This window comes from Rhinatrema bivittatum, chromosome 11 (assembly GCF_901001135.1).
Source record: "Rhinatrema bivittatum chromosome 11, aRhiBiv1.1, whole genome shotgun sequence".
Taxonomy (NCBI): Eukaryota; Metazoa; Chordata; class Amphibia; order Gymnophiona; family Rhinatrematidae; genus Rhinatrema; species Rhinatrema bivittatum.
Genome location: NC_042625.1, coordinates 21600825 through 21616168, shown reverse-complemented (window position 1 = coordinate 21616168; position 15344 = coordinate 21600825). Strand labels below are relative to the sequence as shown.

The following is a 15344-nucleotide window of genomic DNA, read 5'->3' as shown; positions in this document are numbered from 1 at the left end:
CTCAATGAGATGGGGCTGGCTCATTCCTCCATTCGAGACTTAGGTGGACGACTGTCCCAGTTTCTCGGGAATGGGCCACCATAACGATGACCAGTGGGTCTAGAGGTGACAGAAAAAGGCTATGCGTTAGAATTTGCTCGACACCTACCGGATCTTCACCTGGTCTCCCCTTGCGGAAGTCGAAAGAGGCCTGCTGTCGAACAAACCCTGTGCAAGCTGCTGGAACTGGGGGCCATAGTCCCAGTCCCAGTGGAAGAACAAGGGTCCGGCCAATATTCCATCTATTTCGTCGTGCCCAAAAAGGAGGGCTCCTTTCATCCAATTTTGGATCTCAAGCACGGCAACCGAGCTCTCAAGGGTCACCATTTTCGGATGGAAACCTTGAGGGCGGTGATAGCGGCAGTTCGATCCGGAGAATTCTTGGCCTTGCTCGATGAGACTGAGGCCTACTTACACATTCCGATTCGCTGCGATCACCAGCGGTATCTTTGGTTCAAGATACTGGGCCAACATTTTCAGTTTCGAGCACTTCCCTACGGCTTTGCCACGGCTCCGCGCACTTTCACCAAGGTAATGGTGGTAGTGGCGGCCAACCTGCATCGAGACGGAGTCCTAGTCCATCCTTACCTGGATGATTGGCTCATCCGGGCCAAATCAAAGTCTCTTTGCCAGCTGGCAGTCAGCAAGGTCCTGACGTGTCTGACCTCTCTGGGGTGGGTCATCAACTTTCCGAAGAGCAAGCTTCAACCCTCCCAGGCATTGGAATTCCTGGGGACACGATTCGACACTCGAGTAGGCAGGGTGTTTCTTCTGGAGGACCGATCGCTCAAACTCAGGGGCCAAGTGCCCAACTTTCTCTCTCTTGCCCTGCCAACGGCCTGGGATTATCTCCAGGTTCTGGGGTCTATGGCCTCCACTATCGATCTGGTCCCCTGGGCTTTTGCGCATATGTGTCCGTTACAGAAAGCCTTGCTATCCCACTGGAAACCGGTTTCAGACAGTTTCAGATACCCCTGCCGCTCTCCGAGTCTACCGTTGCAGAACTTCAGTGGTGGCTATCGCCTGCTCATCTTCAGAAGGGGATGTTCCTTCTGACACTGCAGTGGATTGTGGTAACAACGGACGCCAGCCTCTCCAGCTGGGGAGCTGTATGCCAGACCCAGTCTGCTCAGGGGTATTGGTTTCTGACCCAATCTCGCTGGCACATCAATCGACTGGAAGCTCGAGCAGTCCAACTGGCTCTCAAGGCCTTCCTTCCCCTACTCCTCCACAAGACGGTGCGGGTCCTGTCGGACAATTCCACCACTGTAGCCTACATCAATCGACAAGGGGGCACCAGGAGTCGCCTAGTCGCTCTGGAAGCCAGCAGGCTCTTCGCATGGGCAGAACATCATCTAGAGCGCTTAGCGGTGACCCATATTGTGGGGAAGGAGAACGTTCAAGCGGATTTTTTCCTCAGTCGCCAGAGGTTAGACCCAGGTGAGTGGGAATTGTCAGATGCAGTGATGAACCTGATCATCCGCAGGTGGGGTCCCCCTCACTTGGATCTGATGGCCACCATGACCAATGCGAAAGCTCCTCGGTTCTTCAGCCACAGACGGGAACATTGCGCGGAAGGAGTGGATGTCCTGGTCCTTCCCTGGCCCCACAACATTCTTCTGTACGTTTTCCCTCCCTGGCCATTAGTGGGCAAAGTAATCCGAAGAATCGAGCTTCATCGCGGGTCTGTCAGTCTAGTGGCTCCGGAATGGCTTCACAGACCGTGGTTTGCAGACCTCGTGAATCTAGCCACGGACGGTCCCCTACGCCTCGGTCATCTTTCCCATCTTTTTCGGCAGGGTCCCGTATATTTTGATCAGGTGGATCGCTTCTGTCTAGCGGCCTGGCTTTTGAATGGCGGAGATTGAGAAAGAAGGGATATAAGGAAGAAGTTATATCCACTCTATTGCGGGCCAGGAAGCCGACTACCTCGCTTGCTTATGTCTGAGTATGGAAGATTTTTGAAAATGCATGTGTCGCCTTGGGTATCTCGGCTCGTAAGGCTCCGGTTTCCCAGGTCCTTTCTTTTCTCCAGAACGGTCTCGCCAAGGGGTTGTCATTCAGTTTCTTGCGAGTGCAGGTCTCCGCTCTCGGTTCCCTCTTAGGCACCATTGACGGTTATTCAGTGGTGGCTCATCCAGATGTCGTCCGTTTCCTCAAGGGAGCCAAGCACTTAAATCCTCCGGTCCGGGTTACTTGTCCCTCATGGAGTCTTAACTTGGTTCTCCGGGTTCTCTGCGAAGCTCCTTTTGAGCCCTTAAGGAGGGCTACGCTCAAGGATTTGACTCTCAAAACCATCTTCTTGGTGTACATTTGTTCAGCCAGAAGAATCTCAGAATTCCAAGCGTTGTCGTGCAGAGAGCCTTTCCTATGTTTCTCGGATTCAGGGATATCCCTTAAGACGGTTCCCTCTTTCTTGCCAAAGGTCGTGTCTTCTTTTCATGTCAATCAGTCCATGGAACCTCCGGCTTTTTCTTCGTCAGAAGTAGCAAATACAGCTGGGGGTGATCGGCTAAAGGAGGCCATTGTGTCGGCTTACATCTGTAAGGGTCGGCCCGTGCCGGAAGGCTTAAAAGCTCATTCCTTACGGTCTCAGGCTATTCTTGGGCAGAGAGTCAATCGGTCTCTCCGCAGGAAATATGTAGGGCAGCTACTTGGAAATCCCTGCATACTTTTGCTCGTCATTACCGTATGGATAGGCAGGCTCCAGTTTTTGGCTCCTTCGGGCGGCAGGTTCTTCGAGCGGGACTATCTCGGTCCCACCCTGTTTAGGGAAGCTTTGGTACATCCCACGGTCTGGACTGATCCGGGTACGTACAGGGAAAGGAAATTTGGTTCTTACCTGCTAATTTTCGTTCCTGTAGTACCACGGATCAGTCCAGACACCCGCCCGTACTAGATCTGATACGTCCGCTCGAATGTTCTGTCTTTTTCTACAGGTTTTTTCAGTTATCTGATTTGTTGTCTATTATTACTAAAGGCACCGGAAGCATCTACCAGATGAAAATAAAATTGTATGCATGAGCGTTTTTATTCATACAGAATCCTTTTAATTGTTCAATTGTTCAATTTGTTAGTTTTTTTCTTATTGCTTGCTTGATCTTTGGGAAGTTATATCTGCTTTGAAAGTACTTTATACTGAAGGGGTGTAGGGTAGGCTCTGTCCTGATATAGGATACCCTCACAGTTTTGGTCTGTCTCCACCTGCTGGACAGGAGGCTCAACCCACGGTCAGATCCTTTGAAAGTGCTCTCCACAAACTTGGACATCTAGTTTTCATAGGTGAAACCTATTATATACCCTCCAAAGAACAATAAATTAATTGATTATTGAGCAAAGTCTAAAATGTAAAGTGACCGCAGTGCTCAAAAGGTACTTTATCTCGCATTCTTAACACTTGTTATCCAAGGACATCACCGAGCTCCCAAACAGTACTTACAATGCCCCCTTAGGACTCTTGTCTGAAAGACTTACATTTCATTTTTTGCCATTGAAACTCCAGTTCAGTATTGTGTATGCAGCTATACTCAAATTCCTGTACTTGCTCTGAACCCATTATGTCCAGCCATCATCAGGATGACTGCCCTAGCTAAGCCTACCATCCATGTTTGACTTTATAAACCAGGTGCTTTTTACTGTACATTTATAACAAAGAATTGAAACGTAAAAAAACTGAACAGCAAATAACTTGTATATGATGTCTCTATGTTAACAATCATTTGAACCTTTTTGAAAACCTTGTTAACCCCCTTAACCTTGTAAACATCGTATTTTTTGTAAACCGTTATGATGGCGAAACCGAATGACGGTATATAAAACTCGATAAATAAATAAATTTACAGCTTAATTAAACTTTACCCTTGTCTGCCCTGCTTTAGATAACAGATTTGTGATTTTAATTTTAATGGAATCATTTGATACTACTTTGGTTTTGTTAGAAACTAAGTGCTGTTTTCAAAAGGGAGTTGTAAAACTTTTCAGATGAAGTTAGAACTTTGTATTGAAAATTATTTTTGCCTTTTAGAATTACATTATTTTTAATCCAAAGGATCACACACAATTGATCAGCAATAGCAAAACACAAGTGTTATTTTATGTATGGGTAAGTAGAAAGTACAATAGTCCCTACCCCTTTTGTTGTATTACATGAATACCTTAGTTCTGTAATGTCTTAAGATTGCAGTAGCACTATGAAATATAACAGCAATTGATCTGAACTATTAAATGCCAGGTCTATTCACTTTTGTTGGTAAGCTACATTAGAGAGCAATATTTAAAATATCATGTGATGGATAACATATCCAGCTACAGTTAGCCAGAGAAGTTATCAGGGCTATTCAGTGTGATAAATGTCCCCCTGAATATCCTAGAACAAAGTTATTCAGTTATGCTTACCTGGATAATTTTGAAACCTAACGGACTAAGTTTTGAATCTCTCTGGTTAGGTTTCAGAATACCCAGATGACTTTAGCTTTGATTGAGAATATCGCCAGTTACGTGCAGAGCAGGGAGTAGCAATGCTGGAAATTGCTGGGATTAAGGAGTAAGTACACCTGCTTCTGGTACTGCAGAGAGTTTTGGAGAGTGCTGGGTGGGACCACAGGGTTAGGGCTGCGGTTGAGAGAGAAGAGGAGTAGGCTGGGGAAAAAGGGTGGCAATCCGCCACATTCTGCCTGTACTATTTCTAAATCTTTAGGTGGCTTTGTGAGGGAAGAGCGGAGAGACTGGCAGGCCAAATATTTGGCTCACTTGGGTGGGGCAAAAAAAGGCTTAAATCAGCCTTTTTTTCCAACAAATGTTATAATATACAAGGGGCAAGGTGTCCCACCCAGACACCGGGCCAGTTCCCTTTAGTTTAAGAGTCGGCTAGCCGACAATAGTTGTTTCTCCCCATTTATTTCTCACACCGTCTCCAGTGTGACTGGATCCAAGTTCAAGCTTCCTTGTTTTAATGTAATGCCTTGTTTGTGCAAATTGCTATGGTTAAATGTAAACCGAATTGATTTGTAACTTGTTACAAGAATATCGGTATATAAGAGTCCTAAATAAATACATAAATAAATCTGCTGCTAGACCCACTTGGTTGTAATTTATTTCCCTGCACTCTGCATTTAGCTGGCTGTATTCTTTCCCGGATCACTTTAACCTTGCTCTCGGCCACATCTTGAGTTAGCTGAATAACTTAATTCAGCTAACTTCAAATATCAGAGTTAGCCAGATAAGTTACTCGGCTCTTCCTTGTAATGCTCCCGAAATGCCTCTCACTTATCAGGATGATGTGCTGACGATATTCAAAACTTGATGAAATCACTCACTAAAGACCAAAAAGCTGATTTCTGTATATGAGCAATTATATTGTTGTTTTGGTTTTGTATTGATTATGGAATCTTAAATTACAAAAAAACAATATCAAAACTGAAAAACCAAACAAAACCAAGGTACCAAGAAAAGAAGAGACAGGTCACACCTTAATAATAGAGACCATCATATTATAGAGACCTCAGCGTTTGCTAAATTGCTGTTCCTATATGCATCAGGAACGCTTAGGGAAAAGTATATTTTTAAGTGGATTGAACAGTAAATTAATTTTCTCCTGTATCTAAAAGATCCATCAAGAAGTAGAATCCTCTGCACTGTAATGAATCTCTTACTTTCAGTATTTTCTGTGGTTTCTTAATACATGCTAATAAGTACATGATATATCAGTTATCATAGTAACACTTTCATATATTTATCAATAGAAAGATATCAGTTTGACGTACATAGCTCCTCCTCTAACATATCATGTAAGTATGAACACTAAACTTTATAGCATTTGATAATGTTTTCTAGATGCATAGAAGTATGTCTATGAATGATGATTAAACATTGAAAAAACTCCAAGTTTTATTGTAAACGAAATCACGTACACTAAAATCTCGAAGAATCAAAGAACAGTGTCTGGTAATATGACTCTTCTCTTGAATAACTCCTAAAATAGCTTGGGTTGAAACTTCTAAAATGGAGCAGCATGGAACCATTTATTTGTTTGCTGGGTCCAAAGGACAAACCTTTACAGTTGGCATTTTTTTTGGACCCTTGAAATGGTGCCACTAGCTTTCATTCACAACTATTTACAGATTTTTCCACTATTCTAATAGTGACCCATTCACCCTTCCACTCCCTAGTCTGGTCAGTGCAGAGGCCATCTTAAGGTAAGGCCAGGAGCCATGCACCAGGTATCCCCTTTAACGATGACCGTGATGACTCCTCCCCCCCCAGGGACTATAAACATTGCCTCCGCAATATGCCATGCCCCGGGGATGCCAAAGGCTTGACTTGGGGATCAAGCCAAGGACCTTCTGTATAAGGAGTATACAGCATCAGCACTGATCCTCTGGGCCAGCACGATTTACACCTGTTTTACTTTAAACGTAATTCGGGTCCCCCTGATGGAAGCATTACCATGCAGGAGACTAAGCTTCAGTTTCTGGGCTGTCTCCTGCTCACTGGGCCGGCTGGGAATGCTGCAGAGGCAGAAGGGGGGGGGGGGGGGGGAGTCCCAGCCCTTGCCCTTGCCCTTGCCCTTGCCCAGAAGTGATGAGCATACTTGTATTGATCTCTGGAGGGAACCAGAGGATTCTTCCTGCATTGGGATGGGGGCTAGAAGAGAGAGGAGAAACAGGAAAAACCTGCAATGTCTGCAAATGAAGAAAACCTGTGACACCATAAACGCAATTAGGACAAGCTCTGTTTGAGCTGCAGGAAGCTGACATGCACAAAATCAGCATTTAGCTTATAGTGCCCAGCACTATATAATACCACTATATAGTTTAAAGACCACAGTCCATGTTAGCAGAAAACAATTTGAAGTAGTGTGGACTTCTACTTTATGGAAACCTCCAGAGGTATTTATAGAACGTCATTGTTTTGCATTTTCTTGGCATATTTGGGTTTCAAGTCCAGCTATCACTTAATACACAACTTCAAGTCCATTGAGCTAGAATGTGCCAGTCCCATATCTACCATGAACAGAAGCACCAGTACCTCACAGAATTGAATTAATATCTGAAGTGAGAATGAGAGTACCTGTAGCTTCAAAAGGTTCAATAAAGTGGCTGCAAGGATCAATCTCTCTGTCCTCCTGTGCATTTTTATTCCAGTTCATTAGCCGTAGGCAGCACCCACCTGGAGGCTTGCATTGAACCTTCAGTAGTATGCGTCGGACAGAGCATGCAGTTTAAGGCTGGGAAGTGAGGCATTTAAGAGGTTTAGGAAGGGAAGCAGTGAAAGGGAATATGGTGAACATTTATGGTGGCAGACAGGAATTCACTATAAGAAGATTTTAGTGTAGTTCCTTGATTATAGTTTATACTATAGTTAGGTGTAGAGAGTTAGGTTTCCCACCAATCTCTGTGTGTGATTATTTTTAAAAACATTTTTATTGCAATTGATTAAAAAAATATATTACTTCACTAGGCTTATTTCTGTTGTCCTCAGTACTAAGAATAACACCTACTGATTCTTTTCTATATAAATTGCAGACTTTCAACAAGACTCTTGGATCATATAGCCAGTCAGTTTTTCATTTCAACTCCTCAAAAGCTCTCACAGGCACATCTGTTGGGAAACTGGTTGTATGGGAGACCATCTATATGCCAACTGTCCCCGCAGACTCTCCTGTTAAACCACATAATAAGAAACCTCTGAAGCTGATGCATTTGCAAAAAGATGATATTACTGTACTGACTGTGACTGACAGGTAATGTATGAGGTAGCTTCTTATTCATGACGCCTTCTTTCTCAAGTATAATAATTTGGAAAGCACAGTATGGGTATGTTAAATGCCAGTACTACCCAAAGCAAATTTTCTCAATAAAAGAGGGCTTTAACCTAGCTAGATTGGAAGGGTTGAAATTATATCCACAGGTGTATGGTGCTAAAATATGGAATTTCTAAGTAGGAGAAAATGTGTTTAAAATTACAGGTTATTTTCTTAGAAATTCAGGGCTGTATGTGCATCATTTATTATAACCTCCATGCTGCTCTCTCGCCACTGTAGAGTCTTTCAGGTTCAGCTGGGGAGAGGCCAACAAGGCGCACAGCATCTGGAAGAAAGCCCCAAGTGTCAGTGAAATAACTTTATTTAAGGCTCTTCTCTCTTTCTCATGTATATAGCACTATAAATTAGCACTAGACTCCAGTGGAGAAATTTCAGCCTCCCTTTTGCTGACAAATAGCATTTAGTTGATTTCTTAGAAATAATAATTGTGCAACTGCCTTTTGCAAAATAATATTCCCTATACGTACCAGGATGGAGTCAGACAAGGCTTCGGAGGGTGCTGCCTTATAAACCAGTGCATCCTCTGTGAGTCCTCAGTATCTTTCTGACTCCAGCAGATAGGAGTAGGGGAACCTTGGCTTCCCCAGCCTTGGAGAGAGTTTTAATCTTTCTTCCTTCCTCTCTTGTTCTTTGTTTTGATGGATCATGTTATTTAAAAAAAAAAAAAAAGGTGACAAGCATATTACTTTCTATTGGCTTGCAGACAGTTCTGTCTTTCACTTTGGCTGGTTTCCTTTCCTTTCTCTTTGCCCGGTGGGGTAAGTTTTTGTGATTTTTGTCTTTTTGTCTAGGTTTCTCCTGGGGGTGGATGTTGGAGGTTTCAACCTCTCCCCCCCCCCCTTGCCGCGTTCTGACCCGCGGCCCCGAGATGCGCATTCCTCGGGGCTGCTGGCCGCAGAGAGGCTACATTCCTCTGCTGGCACCTGTTCATCGGGGTCGGTGGCTGAAAGCGGACGCGTTTTCCCGCTGCCCGTGGCGCTGTCTCTGTTTCATCGCGGCTCTCTACCCCTCCCTCCCCTGCCCTCATGCCGAGGGCGCTTAGATGCTCAGCGTGCGGGGAACTGGGATCGAGGTTGTCCCGCGATGGGGTATGCACGTGGTGCCTCCCTGGTGGGGAGGGCACCTCGCAGCCGCTGGGACGCCCTTCTTCACGCGGGAACAGCGGGCATTTTGGTCTCAGAGCCAGTCATGCAGCTGCCTTCAGGAGGATTTTTCTGACATTCCACCACCGGTTTTGACACCGGTTCCGCCCCTGGGACTCCATTTACAGCCTGAAAACTCCTCTACTCTGCCCCCCCCCCCCCCCCCCCGGGTCCTCCTCCGTTTACCATAGACTTTGTTCTACTGATGCACAATGCTTATTTGGCAAGGATGGCCCAGTCTCCAGATTCCACAGCGGGACCCCCGCCTCCCAAAGTCTCCAGGGCAGCTGATACTCCTCCTGAGGGGGTTCTCCAGGGAGCTCAGGACCCAGTGGGGGGGGGGGGCCACCGGGGGCCCCTCAGGGGACCTCCCGGGTGCGTCTCACGCTTTCACCTGCGGGCGGGGGGGGGGGGGGGAGTGTTTGATTCAGCTCCAGATCCGGGTCTGGATGACCCCCTACTTGGCCTGGATGATCCCCTGCTCCCCGCACAGATGGAAGGGGATAACCCGAGGGTGCTATGGATTTTCCAGAGGGACGAGTTGGACACTCTCATTCCACATATTCTTCAAGAGCTGGACATCGTGGCTCCCCAGGACCCACCGGGACCTTCCACCTCAGAGAACCAGTACTGGCGGGCCTCCGCCCTCTGTCCAGGGCCTTCCCTACCCATCCCACCTTCCTACAACTGTTGGCCAGAGAATGGGATACTCCCGAAGCCTCACTGAAGGTCAGCAGGACAATGGCTAAACTATACCCTCTTCCCGAGGACTTTTTAGATCTTATTAAGGTTCCAAAGGTTGACTCCGCAGTCTCAGCTGACAACTATCCCGGTTACAGGAGGCACGGCCCTGCGGGATCTGCAGGACAGGAAGCTGGAAGAATACCTCAAAAGGGTATTTATTTTTTTTTTAAATTATTTATTTATTGAACTTTTCAATGATATACAAAAAGTTAACTTTTGCATTGAAATACAGAGCAATAAAAAGAAAAATAGTGAAATTTCTCCACAAAACTTACAAAGTAACAATTGAAAAATGAATATTCTCTTGTTACATAGGAAACAATGAGGGGGTTTTTATACTTATAAGGAGTCAAAAAGGAAATAAAAATAATTAAACCATTCATTAACGTCCTATATCATACCCCAATAATTACTATCTACTCCTTTCATGTTACACTAGGTTGTCTCCTCCCATCCAAAAAGGTCCTAAGTTGGTCAGGAAAAAAGAAAATATATGTATTTCTGGACAGTTTAACTATGCACTTGCACAGGTAGCGCAGTAAAAAACTGGCTCCAAGTGCTTGGGTTTCAGATCTCATTAATAAAAAAGCCTTTCTACGCTGCTGCGTAGCTTTAGCTAAATCTGGATAGACCTGTACAGGGGCTCCACAATACAATTCGGTTATATTTCTAAAGTAACTTTTCATTATCTTTGAGACACTAACTTCATCATAAAATGAAACAAAAAGAACAGCTCTGTCTACAATTTCAGGAGATGAATTTTCCAAGTAATCTGTTAGATTTTGCATATCCAACCTTTGAAGATTTGGTATTGCTGAGACAGGGTTATTTCTTTTTGGTAGAAAAAACAATTTTTTAATCGCTGGTATCTCATCTTGAGGAATCTTTAATGTCTCCATTACGTATTTCTTAAAAGTCAATATAGGGATTTCTCCCATAACAATTGGGAAATTCAATAGCCTAATGTTATTGTGCCTCATATAGTTCTCTATTGATTCCAATCTCCTTGACATATTTGTCCTTTCTACTAATAAATTGGCATTAATACTTTGGAGGCTATTTAATTCAGCGTTGATTTTCTGAAATGACTGTTCATACTGCTGAAATCTTTTTTGATTCTCCTGTTCTTGTGTCCCAGATTTAGCAACAATCTCGTCCAATTTTTGGGCCATCTGTAGCTTGCTTGCGCAAAGAGCGGGGTTTCGCTGGGTTCAGCAACTCCTTACCTCTCAGGACCTACCGCCAGAGGAAGCAAGCCAGGCAGACCGCCTCGAGGCGGTTATAGCCTATGGAGCGGATGCCCTGTATGACCTATTTCGAGTGCTGGCAAGATCAATAGTCTCGGTAGTCTCGGCGCGACATCTCCTCTGGTTCGGCAACTGGTTGGCAGATTCCTCATCCAAGTCAAGTCTGGGATCTCTTCCTTTTAAGGGCAAATTTCTCTTCAGGGATGATTTGGACCAGATCATCAAGTCACTCAGTGAGAATGCGGTACACCGTCTGCCTGATGACCATCCGCGATCCTCGAGATAGTTTAATCCCTCCAGAAGTTGGTTCCGCACTCAACGCCGTTTCCGCACTACTAGACAGATGATGCCTCGGACTCCCTCTTTCAGATCTCAGTCATGGCCTAGTTCCTTTCGAGGCCGCAGGCCACCTAGGGACAGGGTGGCCCAAGGGGCCCCCTCCAAATCCTCTCAATGATGCCAGACTGACCCACTCCTCGACCCCCAGGATCGGGGGATGAATATCTCTTTTCTACGAGGAGTGGGTCCGAATCACCTCGGATCAGTGGGTTCTAGACATCCTAAGGCAAGGTTACGCATTGGATTTTGTTCGACCCCCAAGAGACAGATTTCTCTTCTCTCCCTGCGGACCACCTCAAAAGCAGCTCATTGTATGGCAGACTCTAGACAGACTCTTAGCTCTCGGGATCATCCTTCCTGTTCCTTCCAAAGAGGTGGGTTCAGGACACTATTCAATCTACTTCGTGGTCCCCAAGAAGGAGGGATCCTTCCATCCGATCTTGGATCTCAAGGTGATCAACAAGTCCCTCAAGGTTCTTCATTTCCGGATGGAGACTTTACGCTCAGTGATCGAGGCTGTGCATCGGGGAGAATTTCTTGCCTCCCTGGATCTGACAGAGGCTTATCTTCACATCCCCATCCTCAAAGCGCATCAGCGCTTTCTCCGCATTTCACGGGGCTGAGGCGCCATTATCAGTTTCGGGTGATGCTTTTCGTCTAGCCTCTGCTCCCAGAACTTTTTCCAAGGTTATGGTGATGGTAGCAGCAGAGTTGAGAGAGGATGGGATCCTACTACAACCGTATTTGGTCCACTGACTGATTCAAGCCAAGTCTCTGGATGAGAGCTGCCTGGTGACCCACAAGGTGATATCCTTGTTGCAGGAGCTTGGTTGGGTAGTGAACCTGGCCAAGAGCAGTCTTCAGCCATTTCAGTCGTTGGAGTACCTGGATGTTCGGTTTGACACAAGGCAAGGCAAAGTTTTCCTGCCAGAAGCTCGGATTCAGAAATTGATGTCGCAGGTGTGGTTTTTTTTTTGGGGGGGGGGCGAATTCTATATGCCAGACAGTGTGGTCCTATCTTCAGGTACTCGGTTTGATGGTGGCAACCCTGGAAGTGGTGCTGTGGGCAAGAATGCATATGTGTCCTCTTCAGCCCTCCCTGCTATCTCGTTGGAACCCACAGTCTCAGGACTATTCGGTTCGGCTCCACTTGCTGATGGAAATCTGCTCTCACCAGTAGTGGTGGTTGCAGGAGGATTATCTGAGCGAATGAATTTCCCTGACTATGCTGGACTGGTTGATACTCATGACAGATGTGAGTCTCCAGGGTTGGCGAGCTCACTGTCAGGAACTAACGGTGCAAGGGCACTGGAATACAGAAGAGTCTCTCTGGAACATAAATCGCCTGGAAGCCTGGGCGGTCCGGTTGGCATGTTTGCAGTTCAGCGACAGACTGCAGGGTCAAGCAGTTCGAATAATGTTGGACAACGCAACAACAGTGGCTTACATCAGTCAGCAGGGAGGAATCAAGAGTCAGCAAGTGTCACTGGAAAGAGAAAAACTTATGGAATGGGTGGAAGGACATCTCCGGGTGATCTTGGCCTCTCACAGGAAACGTAAGAGCAGACTTTCTCAGCTGGGAGAGTCTGGATTCGGAAGAAGGGGGTGTTGTCAGAAAAGGCTTTTCAGTTGATAGTGGATCGCTGGGGCCTTCCATTCCTAGACCTGTTGGTGACTTCTTCTCACAATGTGAAGATTCAATCGCAGGAGAGATTTGAAGTCCTTGGGTAATGATGCTCTTGTACAAGTCTGGCCAGAAGACAAGATGCTGGTTGCCTTCCTCCGTGGCCCCTGTTGGGCAGAATAGTTTGCAGGATCGAAGGTCACAGGGGGATGGTGCTCCTGGTGGCACCGGATTGGCCCAAAAGACCATGGTATGCGGTTCTGCGAAGACTCATGGTAGAGACCCTCTTTTGTCTTCTGCTGCACAAGAATCTGTTACAGCAGGGGCTTGTCCTTCACAAAGATCCGACTCTATTTTGTCTTATGGTATGGCCCTTGAAAAGTGTTCGCTTGTTGAAGCATAGTTATTCTTCTGTGGTGATTGCCACCTTGTTATGAGCTTGAAAGTTCTCCACTTCCTTAACCTATGTGCGGGTTTGATGAGTGTTTGAGGCTTGGTGTGAGCCTCGAGGTATTCTTCCTCGTTCAGTAAGGAGCCCGCTCATTTTGGAATTTTTGCAGGATGGGTTAAATGAGGGGTTGGCCCTTAATTCCTTGAAGATACAGGTTGCGGCTCTTGCCTGTTTCAGAGACCAGGTCAATGGTGAATCCTTACTGTCTCATCCTGATGTGGCCCGCTTCTTGAAGGGAGTGAATCATCTTTGTCCTCCCTTATGGTTACCAGTTCCCTTGTGGAGTCTTAACCTGGTGTTGGATTTCTTGGCAGGCCCTATGTTTCGACCACTGCATACCCTTTCCTTGCGGCTATTTATTTATTTAATATCTTTTATATACCGACGAACGTTGGGAACATCTCGTCGGTTTACAGAGAACAGAACTTAGCAACAGGCTTTACAATTATCACATGATTATAAGAGGAACAGTAATTATAATAATAATGATAACAATAACATATAAATAATAGGGTGGATTATACAAGTATTTCAAGGTCAAGGCTATTGACCTTGAAAACAGTGTTTCTGGTTGCAATATGTTCTGTGCGCCGAATTTTGGGGCTGCAGGTCTTGTCTTGCCGGGAGCCGTTCCTTCAGGTGACTCCAGGAGCAATACAGCTGCATACTGTTCCCTTTTTCTTGTCTAAAGTGGTCTTGGATTTTCACTTGAATCAGTCCATTTTCTTTCCATCCTTGGATAAGGGAAAAGTTGCGGATGAGCATTGCCTATTGCATCCTTTGGATGTCAAGAGACATGTCCTGTGGTATCTAGAGGTTTCTAAACCTTTCCGAAAGATGAATCACTTGTTTGTTCTTCATGGTGGAAGAAAATAGGGCAAACCAGCTTCGTGGACTACATTAGCTTGCTGGATTAAGGAAGTAGTCACGGCCACATATGTGGAGGCTGAAAAGCCGTTGCTTATTCAAGTTAGAGCTCATTCCACTAGGGCTCAGGCAGTGTCACGGGAGAGGTTAGATTGTTGTCTCCCATTGACATTTGCTGAGCTGTGACATGGTCCTCCTTAAACACTTTTTCCAGGTATTATAGTCTGGATGTGCAGGCCTGGGAGGATGCAGCCTTTGCACATATGGAGGTGTTGACTGGACTGCGGGCAGCATCCCACTCTAGTTGGGAGAAGCTTGGGTACATCCCATTGGTCCTGAGTCCATCTGTCTACATGCTAGGAAAGAAGAAATTACTTCTTACCTGATAATTTCATTTTCTTTAGTGTAGACAGATGGACTCAGCTTCTTGCCCTTGGCTGCCGAATGATTAGTGTAATGGTCCTCCTGTGCGGCTAAGAGTTCCAGGGGATTACGATTAAGTGTTCATCCAGTCCCTAGATTGGGGTTCATACTTTCATTACCTGAGTTCAGTGTTTCCTGTTGGTTGAGTTCAGTAATGGTTGATTGTTTTTAATCAAGCTTTTTGCTAGTCTGTCCACAGTTTCTTTTGAAAAGAATTTTGGCAGGCTGGGGTCACTGCAGGGTTATATATACTGTGATGTCAGTTTGCTCCGCTCCATCTACTAGCAGAGGTGCATAACCCACTGGTCCTGAGTCCATTTGTCTACACTAAGGAAAATGAAATTATCAGGTAAGTAGTAATTTCTCCTTTTATGTTTTAGTCATTTGTACACAGCCTTCGGCTTATGACACATAGGCGGGATAAATAAAATAGCCACCTGGTGGTTCAAAGGCAGAATTCCAGCCTCTTGCCCTAGCACTTTCCTGTTTCAGTACTGGCCCATGCTCTTCTGCCCTGACAAGTTCCAAAGAGAGAGCAACAGTGTGTGGCCCCCTACTGAAGACTGCCATTGAGATGACAGGCTGGAGGAAGGGGAGAAATACATGGTAGTTGTGACTGAAGGCTCATGGTGTTATAATTCTAGTT

General features: G+C 45.6%; 1 protein-coding gene across 3 annotated transcripts in view; it reads left to right on the top strand.

The window, feature by feature from the left end:
* WDR66 (WD repeat domain 66) overlaps window positions 1-15344 on the top strand; it is a 135702-nt gene that overhangs the window by 21741 nt on the left and 98617 nt on the right. For all 3 annotated transcript variants that reach the window (XR_003851890.1, XM_029570942.1, XM_029570941.1), the window contains exons 8-10: window positions 4064-4141; window positions 5781-5825; window positions 7563-7780. Coding sequence is in view for 2 of the 3 variants with exons in the window: in XM_029570942.1 (XP_029426802.1) it covers window positions 4064-4141; window positions 5781-5825; window positions 7563-7780 (341 nt within the window). In the remaining variant the exon portion in view is untranslated. The remainder of the gene's footprint in view (window positions 1-4063; window positions 4142-5780; window positions 5826-7562; window positions 7781-15344) is intronic.